The 18,627-nt window shown below is 35.9% G+C and overlaps 1 protein-coding gene and 1 long non-coding RNA gene across 6 annotated transcripts in view; one reads left to right on the forward strand and one right to left on the reverse strand.

The window, feature by feature from the left end:
• Positions 1-18,627, forward strand: part of Ccser1 (coiled-coil serine-rich protein 1) — a 1,234,532-nt gene that overhangs the window by 209,577 nt on the left and 1,006,328 nt on the right. For all 5 annotated transcript variants that reach the window (NM_001443688.1, NM_001443689.1, XM_087658738.1 and 2 more), the window contains 1 exon segment: positions 8,424-8,517. In NM_001443688.1, the coding sequence (NP_001430617.1) occupies positions 8,424-8,517 (94 nt within the window).
• The window catches only part of LOC147994883 (uncharacterized), a 32,783-nt gene continuing 31,483 nt past the window's right edge, over positions 17,328-18,627 (reverse strand). The window contains exon 3 of the long non-coding RNA XR_015686017.1: positions 17,328-18,098. This is a non-coding gene — a long non-coding RNA (uncharacterized LOC147994883). The remainder of the gene's footprint in view (positions 18,099-18,627) is intronic.

Below are 18,627 nucleotides of genomic sequence, written 5' to 3' on the forward strand. Positions count from 1 at the left end.
ATAGATTTATGTGTGTGCTGTGATATTGAAATATGTATGAGCCCTGGTGAATATTTTGCCAAGTTGATTAACATCTGCAACCTCATGTGTTCCTGTAGTGAGGATATTTTACTCTCAGCAGTTTTCAAGTACAAATTATAATTAAGTAAATGACCAAACACTGCTTTCCAAAACTCATTTCTCCTAAGTGATATTTAGAACCTGATCAACATTTACTTATCCCAAACATCTCTTTAGTCTCTGGTAACCACACATTTCTTCTCTGTCTCAGTGACTCAGAGGTATTTGATTCGGTGTATGAGTGAAACTGTTTGGTTTTGAACCTGGTTCATTTTACCCAATGAAAACTCTTCATTTTTCATCTATATAGAAACAAAGGATTTTCTTCCTATTAACATCACTTTTTCTTTTAATAAATTAAGAATTTCACATATAACACATAGCACACAACACACAACATATATCACATAGCATAACATATAACAAACATGTAACATATAACCATAATCTATAACCTATAACTTATAACCTATAATATGTATTATATAATGTGCTTTGGTCATATTTTCCCACTAGTCCTTCTTTTCCAACTCCTTCCACATCTCCTAACATTTTCCTCACTGAACTTCATTTGTTCATATTAAAACATACACACACACACACACACACAAACACACACACACACACACACACACGCACACACACACACACACACACTGAGTTCACTTACTGCTGCCTGTATCTACAGAAGTTGAGTACCACCTACAGTAGCCTGAGTAATCTTTAAAAGGTTGCGATCCTGTGAAAAATGTTTACGTGCCCTGTGTCGACAGCTGTCAATGGCCAATAGCTTCTCAGATGGGGGTGGGGTTTTCTGAATCACGTTTGTCCATGCAGGAAGTTTAGCTGAATTGATCTTGTGCAGGTTTTGTGCATATAGTCACAGCACTGTGAACTCATGAGACTAATGATGCTGTCATGTACACCAAATGATGTTTTCTTGTAAACATTTACTCCTTCTTACCCTTACAATATTTGTGCTCTGCCTCAACTTTTTACAATGATCCCTGAGCTGAGTGGGAAGGATGTATGATATTGATGTCCCATTCAGAGCTGAACCATCTACAATATCTGTTTCTATAAATTCTGTTAATCTCCATCTACTACATGAAAAAGGTTCTCTGATGAGAGATAAGGGATACATTAGTCTTGGATATAAAGGTAACTTAGGGGGTAATTTAGTGCTAGGACAATTTAACCAAATAATATTAGGTTCTCTCATATGTGATATGACCTACCAAGTCACAGGTTTGGAGCTAAGGTAATGGTACTAAGGATGAGTTCTCTCTTGCAAGGCATGCCACAAATCTAGGCAGAAAGTGATTGGTTACTCCTATAACATTTATATCACTGTGACACCAGTATTCATTTCTCAATAGGTCAGTCATTAATATAACTTGCAGAATTCTATAAAACTTTTCTTTCTCAGTTGTGAAACTAGCACCAGCATTATGAAAGTTAACTAATAAAAATGAAATCTTCATATTGGCAATGTCATGATTGCTCCATTACTTTCAATCAACTAGGTGATGTCTTTATCAATAGGTTCCTACCACCAAATTCAGGACATTAATAAAGAATAATGCTATTTTTGGAAGAATTGAAGGATTCAACTGACCAAAAACTGAAAAGGTGGTAGCCCATACTTCTCAATGAGCTTTACCTTTGATCATCTATGGTGGTAGTGAGAAGCATTGTTTCCATGTCCCAGTGTAGATCCATTTAAACTCTTTTTAAATCTTAAAATTAAAAAAAAGTGTATGTATGTTTTGCTTGCATATATACCACGTGCATATCTGGTATCCCCTGAGGCTCGAAGATAGGGTTGGATGCCCTAGAGTAGAAAATGGTATTGAGCCACCATATGTGACTGCTGAGAATCACATCTGGGTCCTCTGCAAACATAGTCAGTTTTCTTATCTACTGAGTCACCTCTCCAACCCAATGTTAGCTCTGTTCATATGTGTGTGTGTGTGTGTGTGTGTGTGTGTGTGTGTGTGTGTGTGTGTGTGTGTGTGTAAATATTTTAGAAAGCTTCTATGGTATTGGGATTCTAATTGTAAGTTTCAAAGATCTTTATAACTAGATATCCTTTCTTTTTCCTGCTCCTCTACCTTGCTGTCCCATCCCCACTCCATGTAACCCTTCTCATTTCATCATTCATATTCCTCCCTTCATACCATCTTTGTTTTATTTCCTGTTCCTTGTAATCTGCTGGTGGTCAATGCCACTCCCCAATATATATGCATATTTCAATTTTAACCAATCTATCTAAAGTTTTGTTTCTAGCTTCCAAATATGAAACATGCAGCTGTTTTCTTTCTAATTCAAAATTTTCCCATTCAGAATAATCATTTCCATCTTTTTCCATTACCTATAAATTTAATAATTTTATTTTTTCCCTTTTAAAAATTTAATTTATTGTTTTTATTTATTAATGTTATATCCTGCTCACTGTCCCTCTCCTGGTCAATTTCTTTCACAATCTTTTCCTCATCTCTCTATCCCTTGTCTTCTGAATGGGTGCAGCTCCCTGTGAATCTCCCCCAACCCTGGATTTCAAGTTTCTGTAAGTATAGGTGCTTCCTCTCCCACTGAAGCCAGACAAGGCATCTCAGCTAAAAGAACATATCCCATGTACAGGCCACAGCATTTGGGATAGCCCCTGTTTCAGTTGCTTGAGACCCAAATGAAGACCAAGCTATGTACCTGCTACAAATGTGCGGGAAGGCTTAGGTTCAGCCCATGTTGGTGGTTCAATGGAGCAGAGGCTGAGGAAATGGCCAACCAATAACAATCCCAACTTGAGACCCAGGCATGTGCAAGCATCAGTCCCTAACACTATTAGTGATACTCCATTATGCTTGGAGACAGGAGCAAGTTGTCTTCTTGGAGGCTCCACCCAGCAGCTGACTCAGACAGATATAGACACCCACAGCTAAACAATGGATGGAGGTTATGGAAGAATAGGAGGAAGGATTGAGGTCCCCAAATGGGGTAGGAACTCAACAAGAAGACCAACAGAGTCTTAATTTTTAAAAAAATTTCAGTTTTTAAAGCTGAGTAACATTTTACTATGTATGTGTATTAGTTTTTCATGATCCACTCATCAGTTCTACTTTCTAATCACTTTTAATAAATCAACGGTGCTCATGATAAGCTAGTATTAATTTTTTATTAGGATATAAAGTCCTGTGACTGTAAGTCCAGAAGTGGTATAGCTGGATCATATTGTAGATCTTCATCTAGCTTTTTGAGTAACCACTATACTGATTTCATTAATGGCTGTATTGGTTTGCACTCCTACAGTAACGAGCATATTACTCTTTTCCTATGGCGAGCCCACATTCATTGTCATCAGTTTGCTTTCTTAGTTTGATTTTTCGGTTTTAATATTAGCCATTTTGGGTGTGTAAAGAAGACATATCAAAGTTGTTTTTCATTTTCATTTCTCTGATGGCTCTTGATGTTAAATATTTAAAATATATTTCTCAGACATTTGTATTTATTCTTTTGAAAACTTTAATTCTGTACTTTGATTTTAATTGTTATTTTTGTATTTTCATCATTAATCCTTTGTATATTGTAGATTCTTACCCTCTTCCAGATATATAGTTTTGTAATTTGCCTCATAACTCAAAAAAAATGAATTATAGGCCAGATTCTCTGATGAACTCTCACATTCTTTCCATCTCTGTCTCTATCTGTCTCTTTCTCAATAAAATATTTGCAACCCAAATTTAAAAAAAAAACCTTATCAAAGTCATCATCCCCTTACTATAACTCAGCATTATCTCAGAGATGCAGATTATGGTTAAACATATGGATATTAACATATGTAATTTGCTTTATGACTAGATTCAAAGACAGAAACCACCCGAACTTCTCATTAAATGAAGAAATTACCTATGACAAAATCAAACATCATATTATCATAAAACTGGAGAATCTAGGGATATAGGAGATACATAACCCAGCACAATAAAGCCAATATATTGGAATTCCATAGCCAATATCATGTTAAATGGAAGAAAAACTAGAAATATTGTCACTAAAATAAGGAAAAGGCAAGGCTGTCTGCTCTCCCCATCCTTATTCAATATGAGACTTGAAGTTGTCACAGTCCAATAAGACAAGAAAAGGGGGATAAAGGATACACATAGAAAAGGAAGAAGTCAAATATCTTAGTTTGCAGATGATATATAAAAGACTACAAAGACACTACAGCATCTCCCCTCAGCTGAAGAACACATTCAGTAATGTAGTAGGATAGAAAATTAATACACTAAAAGGTAAGTAGCCTTTCAAAACAGCAAGACCCTGTAGACTGAGTAAGAAATTAAAGAAACAACCTCTTATATTCCAGCCCTCAAATATCTTAGATTAAATCTGAGATGGGAGTGTTGTACAGTGAAATGAAAGAAATTATAGAAGAAACCAGGAGATGGAATGGCCCTCCATGATGAAGAATTGGTTGGGATAATAGTGTGATAATGGCTACTAAAGCAGAAACAATCTACAAATTAAATGGACCTCCATCAAAATTGTAACATAATTCTTCACACAACTTAAATATAATCTTCAACTGTATTTGAAAGACAAAAAGACCTAGGTTGGCTAAAATAGTTCTGCACAATAAAAGTCACTGGCTGGAGGTATTATAATTCCAAATTTCAACTTGTACTATACAGTCAAGTAGTAAAAATAGTATTGTACTGGCATAAAAACAGAGACATTAATCAGCAGATTAGACTTGAGGACCTACACACAAACTCACATCCTTACAGCCACATAGATTTGACATAAAAAACCCCAACAATACACATTGGAGGAATTGTAACATCTTGAACAAATAGTATTTGTCAAACTTCATAGATACATGTAAGAGAAGGAAACTACATCATTATCTCTCTATACATAACTCAACTCCAAATAGATAAGCACTTTAACATAAGAGCTGATAACTTAAGTGTATCTGGGGGAAAAATACAGAATATGCTTTAATTTATTGGCATAGGAAAGGATTTGCTTAACAGGCCTCTGATAGCACAGGCATTATGGCCAACTATTGATAAATGGAACTTTATGTAACTGAGAAGTTTCCATGCAAGATACCATCATCTATAATCAGAACACTGTATTGACAAAACCTCTAACACAAATCAAGATCTTTCCCCTGAACCTAGCTTCATATGTTTACCAGCCATTTTATTTCTTCGCATTGTTTTCCTTGCTGTTGCACTTTGTAGGTGCCAACGTTTTAATTTTCCTAGTATCTGAGAAATATTTATGTCTGCATTTAGCATTTTCAGTACTTAATAAGCACTCTGTATTAATAACTGAAAGAAAGCATGTCTTAAATCTGCAGGTGTTAGTTTTTGGTGAGTTTTTATTGAATCATTTGTATTTGCTATGTATTCAGAAAAAAATATAAACCCAAAATTGTGACCGTTGATTAAGACTATGTATTATGATTGCACTCTACTTACCAAGTGCCCTTATGCCTTTTTAAAGATGTTTAATACTTCCTTTTAATTTTGTGCAACACTGCAATACCCTCACATAAAATAATTCATTTTATGTTGCAATTCCTAGCATTGCACAATAATGTTCCTGTTATTAAGATGCATAGAACTCTGTATCAACATTATTAAATATTCATGCTTTCTGACTATTTCCTCATTATTTAGCATTTACACCTACTAGGAGATGAGGGACGGTTGCTGCTTAGTAATCACTTACCTGTCATGGTGCATTCCGATTTTGCTTTCGTTTTATAAGAAATCTGAAGCACACTGTTGTTCACTCTTAAGTTTGAGATGCAACCATTAACATTAATTGACTGCTGGATTCCGTTCCTGTGATTATTGTGTCTGATTATTGTGTTCCTCTGCAGGAATGGCTTGAGACCCTTCTTCCCTGCATGTCTAGAAAGTAACAGAACTTGATTATGGTAGCAAATGTATCCCATTGAAAAAATTAGTCCCTTTTCCCACCCATTCAACAGGATCAGGTATGGGGGTGGAGACAGGAGAGAAGCCCAGAGGGCGATGAGAACAAATGGAATTATGTAACTGTGGGGTGTGGGGAGCAGGGGAATCTCTAGAAAGACCCTAAAAATCTGGGATGTGAGAGGCTCCCAGGACTCAGTGGGGATGTCCTTAACTGAAATGCCCAGCATCAGGGAGATAAAACATGAAGAGACCACCTCCAGTAGATAGACAGGGTACCCCAATGGACGGATGGGGTCACTAAACTACCTTTGATTTTTGACCCGGAATTTTCCTTTCTAAGAGAAATACTTGGACAAAAATTGAGCAGAGATTGAAAGAAAGGACATCCAGTGTCTGGTCCAATTTGGGTTTTATCTCATGGGCAGACACCAAACCCTGACACTATTACTGATGTCATGTTGTGTTTGCAGACAGGAGTCTAGCATAGCTGTCCTCTGAGAGGCTTTACCAGCAGCTGACTGAGACAGATGCAGAAACTTACAGTCAACCATTGGACTGGGGTCAGGGACCCCAATGGAAGTGTTAGGAGAAGGACTGAAAGAGCTGAAGGAGATTAGAACCCCATAGGAAGACTAACAGTATCAACTAACCTGGACCCCTAGAAGCTCCCAGAGACTACGTCAACAACCAAAGAGCATACATGGGCAAGTCTATGGCCCCAGGCACATATGTAGCAGAGGACTGCCTTGTTTAGCCTCAGTGCGAGAGCACATGCTTAATCCTGTAGAGACTTGATGCCTACGGGAAGGGGAATGGGGGTGTATGATATGGATGAGAGTGGGTGAGTGGAAGGTGTGGTGGGTGAGCACCATCTCAGAGGCAAAGGAGAATGGGTATGGGGTGTAGAACTTTTCGGGGGACTGGGATGGGGGTAACATTTGGAATGTAAATAAAAAATACAAAATACAAAATACAAAAGAAAATCAAAATCATTAGTGTCTTTGAGCCTTGAGAATTGCAGGGAACTGGAATCAGGAAGCTTATTCCTCAATAGGGGTTATGTCAGAAGTACTCTTGTGTGGTCTTCGTCTATGTAGAGACCCTGTATATAAAATGCCAGGCACAGCCCCTGCATAGATGGTACTTTGCTTCTTACAATATTGATGACCAGGCCGCCCACAACCACACCTTTTCCATCGCTGAGAAAAGGCTCTAGTCTCTGAAGTAGTTGACAGAGTGATCTTGGTTCATCTAAGAGCACTGTGTTGGCTCATGCCAGAATCAGCGAACATGGAATCTTAGTGGGAAGTTTACTGCCAGAAGGGAAGCATACAGTACAAACACTAGAAGCTCAGAACACATAAAATGTTCATTTCTGAATTATTTAAAACTTGGTTATATGCTAGAAATAAATTACCTTCACTCTTTTCAAAATATATTTGGCTATTTATTTGACTAGGTTCCTATAGGAAAATACCTCAGATGTTTTCCTCCCATTGTGCAGGCTCCCACTTTGCTTGGATGGTAGCAGTTTTTGCTATGTATGAATACGGATCCATTTGTGTTATTCAACATTCAGGTATCCACATTGATCAGCACCATACGTTGAAGATACTGTCCTTTCTTGAGTGTGTATTTTTGGCTTCTGTGTAAAAAATGGCTATCTATAAGCATTAAGAATTATGTCTGGGTCTTCAATTAGATTACACTAATCAATATGTGTGTTTTTGTACTAATAGTGTGCTGTTTCAATTACTATCACTTGGTAATATAACTTGAAATCACTAAGTTAATCCAATTACAAACACTTGGACCTATAACAGGAACCCGCCAGTAAGCTATGCTGATGTAGTGAAACAAATGTTATGGGACTAACCAACACTTTTAGAAATAGTTTTGAGGTCCTTTTCATGAGATGGAACCTATTTAATGCACTGATAATGTAACCAAGACCTAGAAATAGTAGAAAAAATAAAACTAAGTTTTCATTTACAGGCATCTGTGTATTTAAAACTTTACATACTTTTAAAATATGCAAGCATTGATTATTTTATGACAATCAAAATAGGTGGCTTTTGGTGGTTTTGCTGTGTGTGAAAACAAGCACTTTTATTCTGATGCTGGAGACTTGTTTCTTATTTTCCCCTCTTTGGTTCATATGTATATCTGCTCAATTGAAAACTAGTATGTTATTAGGTGTAAATGCAGGAATAACTAAGGGAAGCAAGTAAAAGGAAAAGTTAAAAAGTTCAAAAAACTCTTAAAGTATTTTGTTGACTGGTAGAATTACAAGTCACAAAATCTGTCTCTGATTTCTTTAATCAGCATCTTGCTTCATGACTCCTGCACGTGGTTATTTCTGTAACGCCTCTGTGCTTCCTCTCATTATCACTTTCCCTTTCCTTTCAGGATGTCCTAAATCATTTGGGGTCCTGCGAACTGGATGAAGATGATCTAATGCTTGATTTAGAATTTTTAGAGGAGCAGAATCTTCAACCACCAGGTAAGGGTTGAAGAAACACCCATAGCAGCATAATCATAAAGCCAATTAATTAGCTTTAAGTGCAGCTTTTCACAATAATCTAGACACTGAATATAGGTTTGTGGGTTTATTTTTAGGCTTTCTACTGTATTCCATTGATCTACATTTCTGTCTCTGTACCAATACCATGCAGTTTTTATCACTATTGCTCTGTAGTACAGCTTGAGATCAGGGATGGTGATTCCCTAGTTCTTTTATGGTGGAGAATTGTATTTTGCTCTCCCGTTTTTTGTTTTGTTTTGTTTTGTTTTAATTTTTATTCTAGATGATTTGGGAATTGTTCGTTCTATCTCTGTGAATAATTGAGTTGGAATTTTGATGGGGGTTTTCTTTTGGTAAGAAAAGCAATATATAGAAAACCAACAGCCAAACTAAATGGAGAGAAACTTGAAGCAATCCCACTAAAATCAGGGACAAGGCTGTCCACTCTTTCCTTATTCATCCAGTGAAGCACTCAAAGTTCTACTAGAGCAATTAGACAACAAAGGGAGGTCAAAGTGACACAAATCAGCTCAAATAAATCAGTAGCCTTTCTCTACACAAGGATAAATGAGTTAAGAAAGAAATTAAGGAAACAAAACCCTTCACAATACTCACAAATAATATAAAGTATCTTGGTGTAACTAACAAAGCAATTGAAAGAACTGTATGACAAGAGCTTCAAGTCTCTGAAAAAAGAAATCGAAGACGATCTCAGGAGATGGAATGATCTCCCATTCTCATGGATTGGTAGTAAAATGGCCATCTTGCCAAAAAAGTGTTTTTGTTCTTGCTTTTGTTTTTAATAAAGAAATACTCCAATTAAGTACTTAACAATTTAAAACATAAATATTTTATGTTTGAAGAACAATATAATAGCTACCATCCCATTTTTCATTGTTTACTTTCAAATAAATGAAAGTTCTGGTGGTCTACATTTGTTATTCTCCATTTTAGTTGTAACAACCCTAACAACATAGATTAATGCTGAGATTGTAAAGTCAATTTGAATGCTGATGGTGATGAATAGCAGCCAAAGGCATACCCTCAAATACACACTTACAGTTTGATGAGAATAAAATTCACATTACATAAACTAAGAGAATGCACATCATTTGTAATAGTTTGAATATATATTAAATATTATAGCTCTAAACTTAAAAATACTTCAGTTAATGTACTTTACATGGCCTAATTATATTCACACTTGGTTATTTGATAAAAATATTGTGTGTTTTTTAAGTGAAAAATTTTAAATTGTTACTTTTAAATTAAAAGTCAAAAGTGTTAAGGTAAGATTTAAAATCTTGAGTCTACCTGATGAGCTAAGGAAAGATGACCTTGCGGTACTTAGTGGTTTCTACGTCTAACTCATGTGATGTTTACTCTCTGTATTCATTCTCAGCCATATTTTGAGTTGTTTGTTTCATACTAAATTTATATACCCACTTAATATATTGTAAATTTAAAAATCAGACCATAGTGATACTTATGTTTTCTTGTACTTTATTTTAGCTTGTCATTATATATCAACTTGGGATTAAATATTTTGAGAATATTCTATATGCAGTTAGTTTGACAACTATCACATTGAAATGTAGATATTTATTAATTTTTTAATGAAAATAACTTCTGAAGTTTGTTTTTACTGTGTATTTGTCCTAACAGTTAGACATTGGGGAACACCATAAAAAGCATTCTGTTTGAAAGTAGCCTTTTAATAAAGAACTAGTCAATATCTAGCAAACATGTGTTGCTATAGTTAGACATATAATATAGCATATTTCCCATATAGTATAGTATAATATAGTACTATTTAACCTCTAATATCCAAACTTGTCATGCTGCCAAACTATAAAATAACAATGTATACATATTAAATACTCATCTCCATGTCTTCAGGAATAAAATGTTGGAAATACTTCAAATGCCTTTCAGTAAGACACTTACTGAATATTTAATAGTACAACAAGCAAAACTAAAAGCAATGAAGAAAGCATTCATTTTTACTATTGTATGATTACAGGGTAGTTGTCATGAGTGAATGATACAGAGATGAATTAGGTAGTGTAACTACACCCTAGATCCTCAGCATTGACATACATAAAACTTGGGCAGTCTGTCTGTCCCTCTTGCTGCATGGCTGAGATAGGTCTAGTGCCATCCCTGAATGTTAATATCCACTCTCCCCCTTTCATTTATCCCACACATGCTTATGCCCAGAAGATAATGAAAGGAATTTCTGTTTATTCTTGTTAAAATCTGTGTGGTAAAATAGATCTCATAATTTTAAACATATTTTGACTTTTCGTAAAGAGAGAACATATCAATAAATCTTACTATTTTTGGATGTCTTGAAGCTAATTTAAATAATGGATTTAATAACAAGTATTGAGATGAGAGAAAATCAGTAAAATGTGAGGCTTCCAGGAGGCATCCAAGCAGAAGGCATGGAGAATTCTAGAGGAGACATGGTTGTACTTCTGCAGGCGGACAGCATGATGGAAAGGCAGAGATGATAACTATAGATTAAAAGAGCTGAACGCAGCTGTTCAGTGGTATCACACATCTTTAATCTCAGCACTAGGGTCACAGAGGCAAGCTGATCTCTGTGAGTTTGAGGTCAGCCTGCTATATAGAGCTAATGCCAGGATAGCCTAGGCTATACAATGAAGCCCTGTGTCAAAAACCAAAAATCAACAAAACAAAACAAAACAAAACAAAAAACTAAAAAAAACCCAGGAAACAAAAACAAAAAAGACCACAAATAATGACAATAATAATAATAGTAATGATAATAGATGAGTACAATGTGACACTCTCATTGGAGTCTTTACTTAAAAATGTATATACTCTTTGTGAAAAAAGTTAAGAGTTTTTGAATGTTTTTACTATGAAGAAATGATGGAATTTATAGAGATATGTTTAGTTTATGTGTACAATGTTTATGGTATTACTTATCACATATAATAAATGTTTAGAAATTGAAAGATCATTCTGAATTAATGGAAGATAAGATGATTTGATGGTGTCTCATCAAATTATACTTCATTTTGTTTAATTTTAACACACTTTGTAAATGGCGTTCTGATTTAGTTCGAATTTTATAAAACGTTTTGTGGAAACATCTGTGGTAGAATGACTATGTCAGTGATTTGTTTGATCCACAAGTATGGACAATGGATTGTATTAGGTTGATATATTATATAAAATTACCAAAATCAGGAAATGGGTGTCTTAAGTGAGGAAATGGTAGAACAATAGTGATTTGGGATTAAAATTTCCCAAATCACAGTCTCATCTTCACGTTGTATTTATTGGAATACTTTTGAAATACTCGAATGCAGAGATGACATGAAAAGGCCAGTTCTGCTTGGAGCTAGCCGTGGTGAAAAGCAGTTATGTTTGACCGCCAGGCACGGTGAAGAGCAATAATGGCCGACAACCTAAACACAAATGTATCTCCCATCTGCTCTGGGGAAACCTTTTAACAATTATTTTCCTCTATAAATTATTCCCTTTATTTAGGAAAGAAAAGTGGTATGTTAGTGTTCAGACTCACTGCAGAGAAAGTACAGTGCAGAGCTAGATGATGAGCAGGTCACGTGCCACTACACCCATTAAAAATTATCATTTAGATGTGATCCGTGAGCATCTGTAAGCTGCCTCTTATCCACGACCATTTAAATCTAGAAAGGTAGGTTTGGATTTATAATTCATAATTTTTAGCTACTATTTCCTATGCTTCTGTGCTAGGCACTCTAGGCAAGTCAGGCTTCACTGTGGCAGAAGCTAGTGGGAAGCAGCAGTCTGGTTAAGTCGTGTAGAGCAACAACACTGACCAAATTGAAGGGGTAGGTGACAGATCACACCTGGAATGTCACCTTCTAGAAGTATTCCTAGCAATAGCATTGGTCCCATTTTCATTTTGGCTCCTGCCTTACAACCAAGGGATATTTGTAATCATTAAGATTTAATAGCTAGAAACCTGATAATGGGAGTCCATTGAGTCTTACTATGGTCTGTGTGTAGGAAAAAATGGGAAAACATTGACCAGTTATATGATGAACAAACTCTGGAAATAGGACTATGATTGTGAGAAATGCAGAGTTACATATATACACACCAAACGTCACGTTATGCATTTATAATATAATTTACTCTTTTTCATAAGATGTCATTACTTTATAATTACATATTCTAAAATAAAAATGAAAATAGGATGGGGAAATAATTCATCAAAACTGGAATACTGTTCAGGACATGAACAGTTCATTGCTGAAGAACTAGCAGTGTGTAAATGCCAATGAAAATAACATTGGTCTAATGATTGAATAGGTAAATCTGACTGAAAACAAAATGCATCATTGTCTGGGATAAAGGGGCTTATGGCGTTGAAGAAGCTACTGAACATATTCTTTACCTTGCTTACGGTATTGATTTCATGTCACACTACATAAAACCATACACTGAAAAAGATAATTGTTTATTATAAAGAGTTATTGTCTTAAAGAGTTGGTTTAAAATACAAGTAATTTAGTAAGAAGGAAGCTGAGGGCTAATAGCGCCCAAACTTTGTTGAAGGCACATCAAATCCAGTGTAAAAACTTTTAAAGAAAATTGCATCTTTAGTACGTATTCTCAATAAACAGAAATTTAGCATAGTATTAATAGCGATTATAATTTCATAAGTTTACTTAAAACACACAACCACACACAACTCTCCTTTAAAAAAATATATATATGATAAAGTTGTGCTACAAATATTGATAATGCTTCCCCTAGAAGTCATAGATTATTGAAGAAATATCTAAGTGCTAGGCAAGAGAAACAACCCTTGTACTTCTTGGACAAAGAGAGGGAAGGATGATTGAGAAATTCCCAAAGCATGTAAGCCATTGCTATTCCTTTGGTTTCCTTCTGGAACCTGAAGATAAGACCCCTTTTCTGAAGTTACCAAAAACTTTGGACATAGAACTTGGAGAGAGTGAACTGTGTACAGACCTTTAAGCCTCTTTCTTGAGAACTAGGTATCATAGTACCAGAAGATGCAATGTAAGCTACCAAGGGAGAAAAGTAATTAATAATCCTACCTTGCAGTTAAATCTGTGGAACATAACTACAATTACCGTCACAACAACATATCCGCCATGGTCAAGTAGTATCACTTAATTTTTTGGAAGTATCCAACAAGTATGTAATTGGACTTACGGTCACTTAGTAGGAGGGCGTTCACATCTGTTATTATAAACTTAGCCTACTGTTTATGGCTGGATAATCCTATCCTGCAGAGAAGAAGCTTATCACTACCATATCCCGAGAGCAAATAGCATCTAAGAGCATTATAAATGCATATCCTTACGTTCAAAATGAAGGTAGTTCTTATCTGGCATTAAGGATATGCCTTTTGTGACAGAAGCTTTTTATAGATATCTACAATTGTTTAAAATGCAGGGAATAAATGACTCTGAGTTGCATGGCCACAACTGGCACAGGTACAACATAACCAAAACTATGCTCAAGGAAAAATCATAAAAAAGGTGGCAGAAAAATTCTAAGTTCCAGAGGAGCAGAATGCCTGATATAACATAGCGTCTTCTGGATGTGACAGGAAAGCTGAACTCATAAAATCTTATCAATGTAGTTGTCTTAATAAAACTGCATAATGATCACACAGCTGACACGCCAATGTGGATAGGAAAAATTTCTCAGGAGCCCATCTCTAGATGAAGAGCTAAAAGCAATAACGCCTGCTGAGAGAGGGACAATTGGATTTCTCCAGCGATGAGACCTGGATAGGTCACCCTATGACAAATAGTACATTCTAGAAATACTAAATGGATTTCAATAAGTTATTCCCATTTGTCTATCCATCCATCTAATCTATCTTACAATAATAATAATTGAAGATGTGATGAATCTGAGACATAACGGAAGGAAGGGAGGATTTGGAAGGGGCAAAATAGTTTGTTGAAATGATTTAGACACAATGTGTATACTCATTTATGTTATTTGCAAGTGTGTGCTTCTCTCTCTCTCTCTCTCTCTCTCTCTCTCTCTCTCTCTCTCTCTGTGTGTGTGTGTGTGTGTGTGTGATTTCAGTGAGTCAGGATTTTTGAACCCTGTTCTCCATTTCTAACACTTTGTGATTACATTCATCACAGAGTATCAGCCTGAGTGACTGCGGCATGTTTGAACGAAACATGTATTCCTTTTTTGAATACATAGGCTAGAGCAGGAACCTAGTACAGTTTGATTTTGCTCCTTGGGATTTTGGCAATCTTAATCTTTGGTAAATTTTTTGTCTTACCACTGGTTGTTTTTTTAAGGGTACTGAGTTTTAAATAATTCATCACTATCATAGGTTATTTCAGAATAAACATTCTAATTTAAATATTTTTTCTTAGTTTTAAAACATATTACATGATGAGTTGGCTGTATTAAATATTAACAAATTAAGACATTTTATTTCAAAACAAGGCAGATTTCTTTATTTTAAACCAGTCTAATTAAGTTCCTGAAAACTTTTTCGACTAGATATTAGTTAATTGCACAAAATGCTATACAACCTACTTAGGGTAGCTCTCAACCTGAGAAAGAATTCATTTCTCTTTTAAATACCTTAAATACTAGAAACGTCTCACCAATGTTTGTAAAAGAACATGGGGTGTGGCTGTGCATTACAATTGGTTTTGGTTTTACCACTTAAAAACGCGATATTTATAAATATAAATTTAAATCATTAAATGTTCTTTGATAAAAAATAATGCAATAGTTAGGTGGTTGTTGGAGTTTATTTGGGGTTTGCTTCTGAAGTACTCAGAACATTGGTCTTGGTGTATGTCCACAAACAAATGGAGGTAATGGCCCACCAATGTCAATTAATTAGGTAGTTGCTAAATATTTTGAATTTGATGAGAATCATTATAGGAATTCTTCTGTGGGATAGAAATTACTCCTGTAACTATTAATTAAGAAGGTAGTTTGCTGTTAATTTTTAATGTATGAAGTATAGCAGAGTTGAGAAGAAGCCCTAGTGGCTTTGCTAATATCAATGGCAATGTATAAAGAGTTACAACATAAATTCAGGAATATTGTAAATATCAACTCAAAGTTTGTATGGATCAAATGAAATGGGCATAGGGTATTTTCAACTAGACTGTGCAAAACTCAGAAACTTGTGCCACTTAGCTTGGGAGATATAATTTGAAACTTAATAAATATATATACAAATCTAAGCCACTTGGGCTGACAGGGTCTCCACAAGAGCCATAGACTTACAAAAAAAAAAAAAAAACAAAAACCAAACAAGAAAGCAAACAAACACCACAAAAGTCTTATCATATCTGAGAAACCTCCATTTGAATTGTTAGTCAAGGTAGCCCAAGTTTCCCCAAAGAGCATCAGCAGTTGCTTTTGCACTTGGGTGATTCTCAGAGGTTGAAGATTAAGTCCTATTGTGAAGGCATTGCACATTTGGGGCACAGAATTCAGAGCATTCCAGCTGTATCTAACCTTACATTCTCTTTCCTACTGTCTAGTTTCAATAGTAACATAAAGTACTATGCAAGTTATCAGAAGATATAATTAATAATCTCATCCAACTGCAAGGCCTATGAACTACAGCAGTGACCAGATTGGCTTGATATCCATACAGGTGCAGTGGTGACACTTATTTCCTGGTAAGCAAAGTCTAATCGCACTTAAGACATAAGTCATGTCTCATACTAGAGTCCTGGCCAACTAACTGGAGCTAGGCAGATTATGGATCTGGAAATAGAATCTACTTCTGCCTACTAATTCCTGACTACATTCTTAAACTTATCATTACACACAGATACAGATCAGTGTGGTTAACAGCTCTCATTGAAAATGCTTCTCTTTTCAGAAAATGGTGACTTGGCTACTTTTCTGTGCTGAGAAGAGACACTATGACAAAGGCAACTTATGAAAGAAAGCACTGAGCCAGGCATTGTTGGTACACACCTTTAACCCTAACATTCAGGAGGAGGGGCAGGCAAATTTCAGAGCTCAAGGCCAACCTGGTTTACTGAGTTCCAGGATAGTCAGGGGGTCTGTCTCAAAACAAAACAAGACACAAGTCAAACAAACTACAAACAACTAGAACATCATTTGGTTGGTGTTTACTAGCAGTGTCAGAGGGTAAGTCCATGATGGTCACATCATGGTTCAGAATTGCGAAACTAAGGAGCAATACATGGGGGCGTACATCCACAAGGTGAGGGGAGGTATCATACTAACTGGGAATTTGATATTTTGAAACTTAAAAACTCATCTCTGGTCATGTATCTCATTCAGCAAGGCCCCCTGTTCTAATTATTTCTAAACAGGTTCACAACTCTTCAAATATATGAGTCTATGGGAGCCGTTCAGTTCACTAGAGAGACTATTATAGAAAAGCACAATGGGAACGATGCTGATGCAGAGAACAAAGAATAGTGGAGTGCTAGGCCCCGGGGGATACCTCTGCATTATAACTCCTATACCTAAGGCTATGGAAACATGGTAAAGGGTACAGAAAGATTTAAGAACCAGAGGAACAGGAAGTGTGCTGTGAAACTGTGATTCCTAGAAATGGCTGTGCAAATAAAATCTGAATAACAATAGTAACAGTAGTCACGATAAGCGTGGAGAAAGGGGGCAAATCTCATAATGTCTAACCTCTAGACAGAGCACTATAGGTGACTAATGACCGTTGAGAGAAGGACAATTAGTCTTTCCCAGTTGGCCTCCAAAATGGTTATCCAATACAAAATAGTCAGCCATAAAATCATATAGATATAAAGAATAAGAGACTCAGAAAGTTTTATTTATATTTGTGCATACCACAGATACATATTTGTACATATTTGTACATACATACATGGACACATATATGTACATATTATTGTTTTACAACACATATTCTCATATACAGGGAAGCTGATGAAACATAAGATTTGTGATACCTATTCTGCAAAGTACCCATCCAGGCACAAGTCCTTTTGGGCTTTGTTGAGGATATAATTTACAAACACACTTTGCTACCTTATTTAATATTCCATTTGTCTTATCAGAACATATTTAGATTCTCTCAGGCATGAGTGAATGGAGACCTAAAAGATCGTTTTTAGCAAGGATTAAAAAATTATGAAGTTGGAGAACGGGTTAAAAATAGGGTTAAATTACAGCATTGTGGATGAAACTCTCCGTTTTGCTTGCACTATATAAAAGTTCTCAATGATCTTAAATTGTGCTACAATGAATAACAATAGTAGGTTCCCTGGAATTCACTGTTTTCATAGCACTTATCTGATATGCATCTGTGACACAAATTATCACTTTGAGGTTTCCTCAGTTGGCTTTTTTCTCTTTTAGAGCTGGGCGAGTTGGGGTGTGAGGCACTGCTTCGCTGCCATTAGATGGCAATCTTGTTCTGATAAAGCTGATAGAAGCCCTGTGGTGCATTTGTATTCAACCTCATAGTTTACAAGGTTTTCAAATATGTTATCTCATCAAATTATCACGATAACTCTGCAGTAGGTGATAATGTGACCCAAATACTGTGAAGGAAGAACATAGTCTGAGGTTAAAAACGTCTCCAGTCAACATTCACTGAGATCTTATCATTACAGGCAGGGCTCTTCTCAACTTCTTCCAGGCTTTGCTGCATCTAATTTCACATACGACTCCAATACATTGGGCTACACATTTTCCAAGGTCACCGAAAATCACAGTCACATCTTAAAAGGAAGTGGGGATTTCAAGTGAGCCTGCTGACTGTGGAAAACAAGGATCATTAGCTAAAGAGCTGGGGAAGGCAAAGAGCCTGCAACACTGACAGAGTCATAGAGCAGAACAGTGTGGGGTCATTTAATGTAGAAACAAACACCTCTGTCCACAGCAGCAGGGGTGGGGTTTACAACACTGCGCCACCATGCAGCTCCTTTGCTTGTGAGACTTGTGATAGCTCTGAATCAGGAAATCCTGTGAGCTGGTGAGACACAAGTCTATTAAATTCACCTTGCAAATACATCCATCCAAAATGTTACATACTATTTGATGTGTTAAGTGGTTCCTGATAACTACAAC

Source organism: Rattus norvegicus, chromosome 4, assembly GCF_021556685.1.
Source record: "Rattus norvegicus strain SHRSP/BbbUtx chromosome 4, alternate assembly SHRSP_T2T, whole genome shotgun sequence".
Taxonomy (NCBI): Eukaryota; Metazoa; Chordata; class Mammalia; order Rodentia; family Muridae; genus Rattus; species Rattus norvegicus.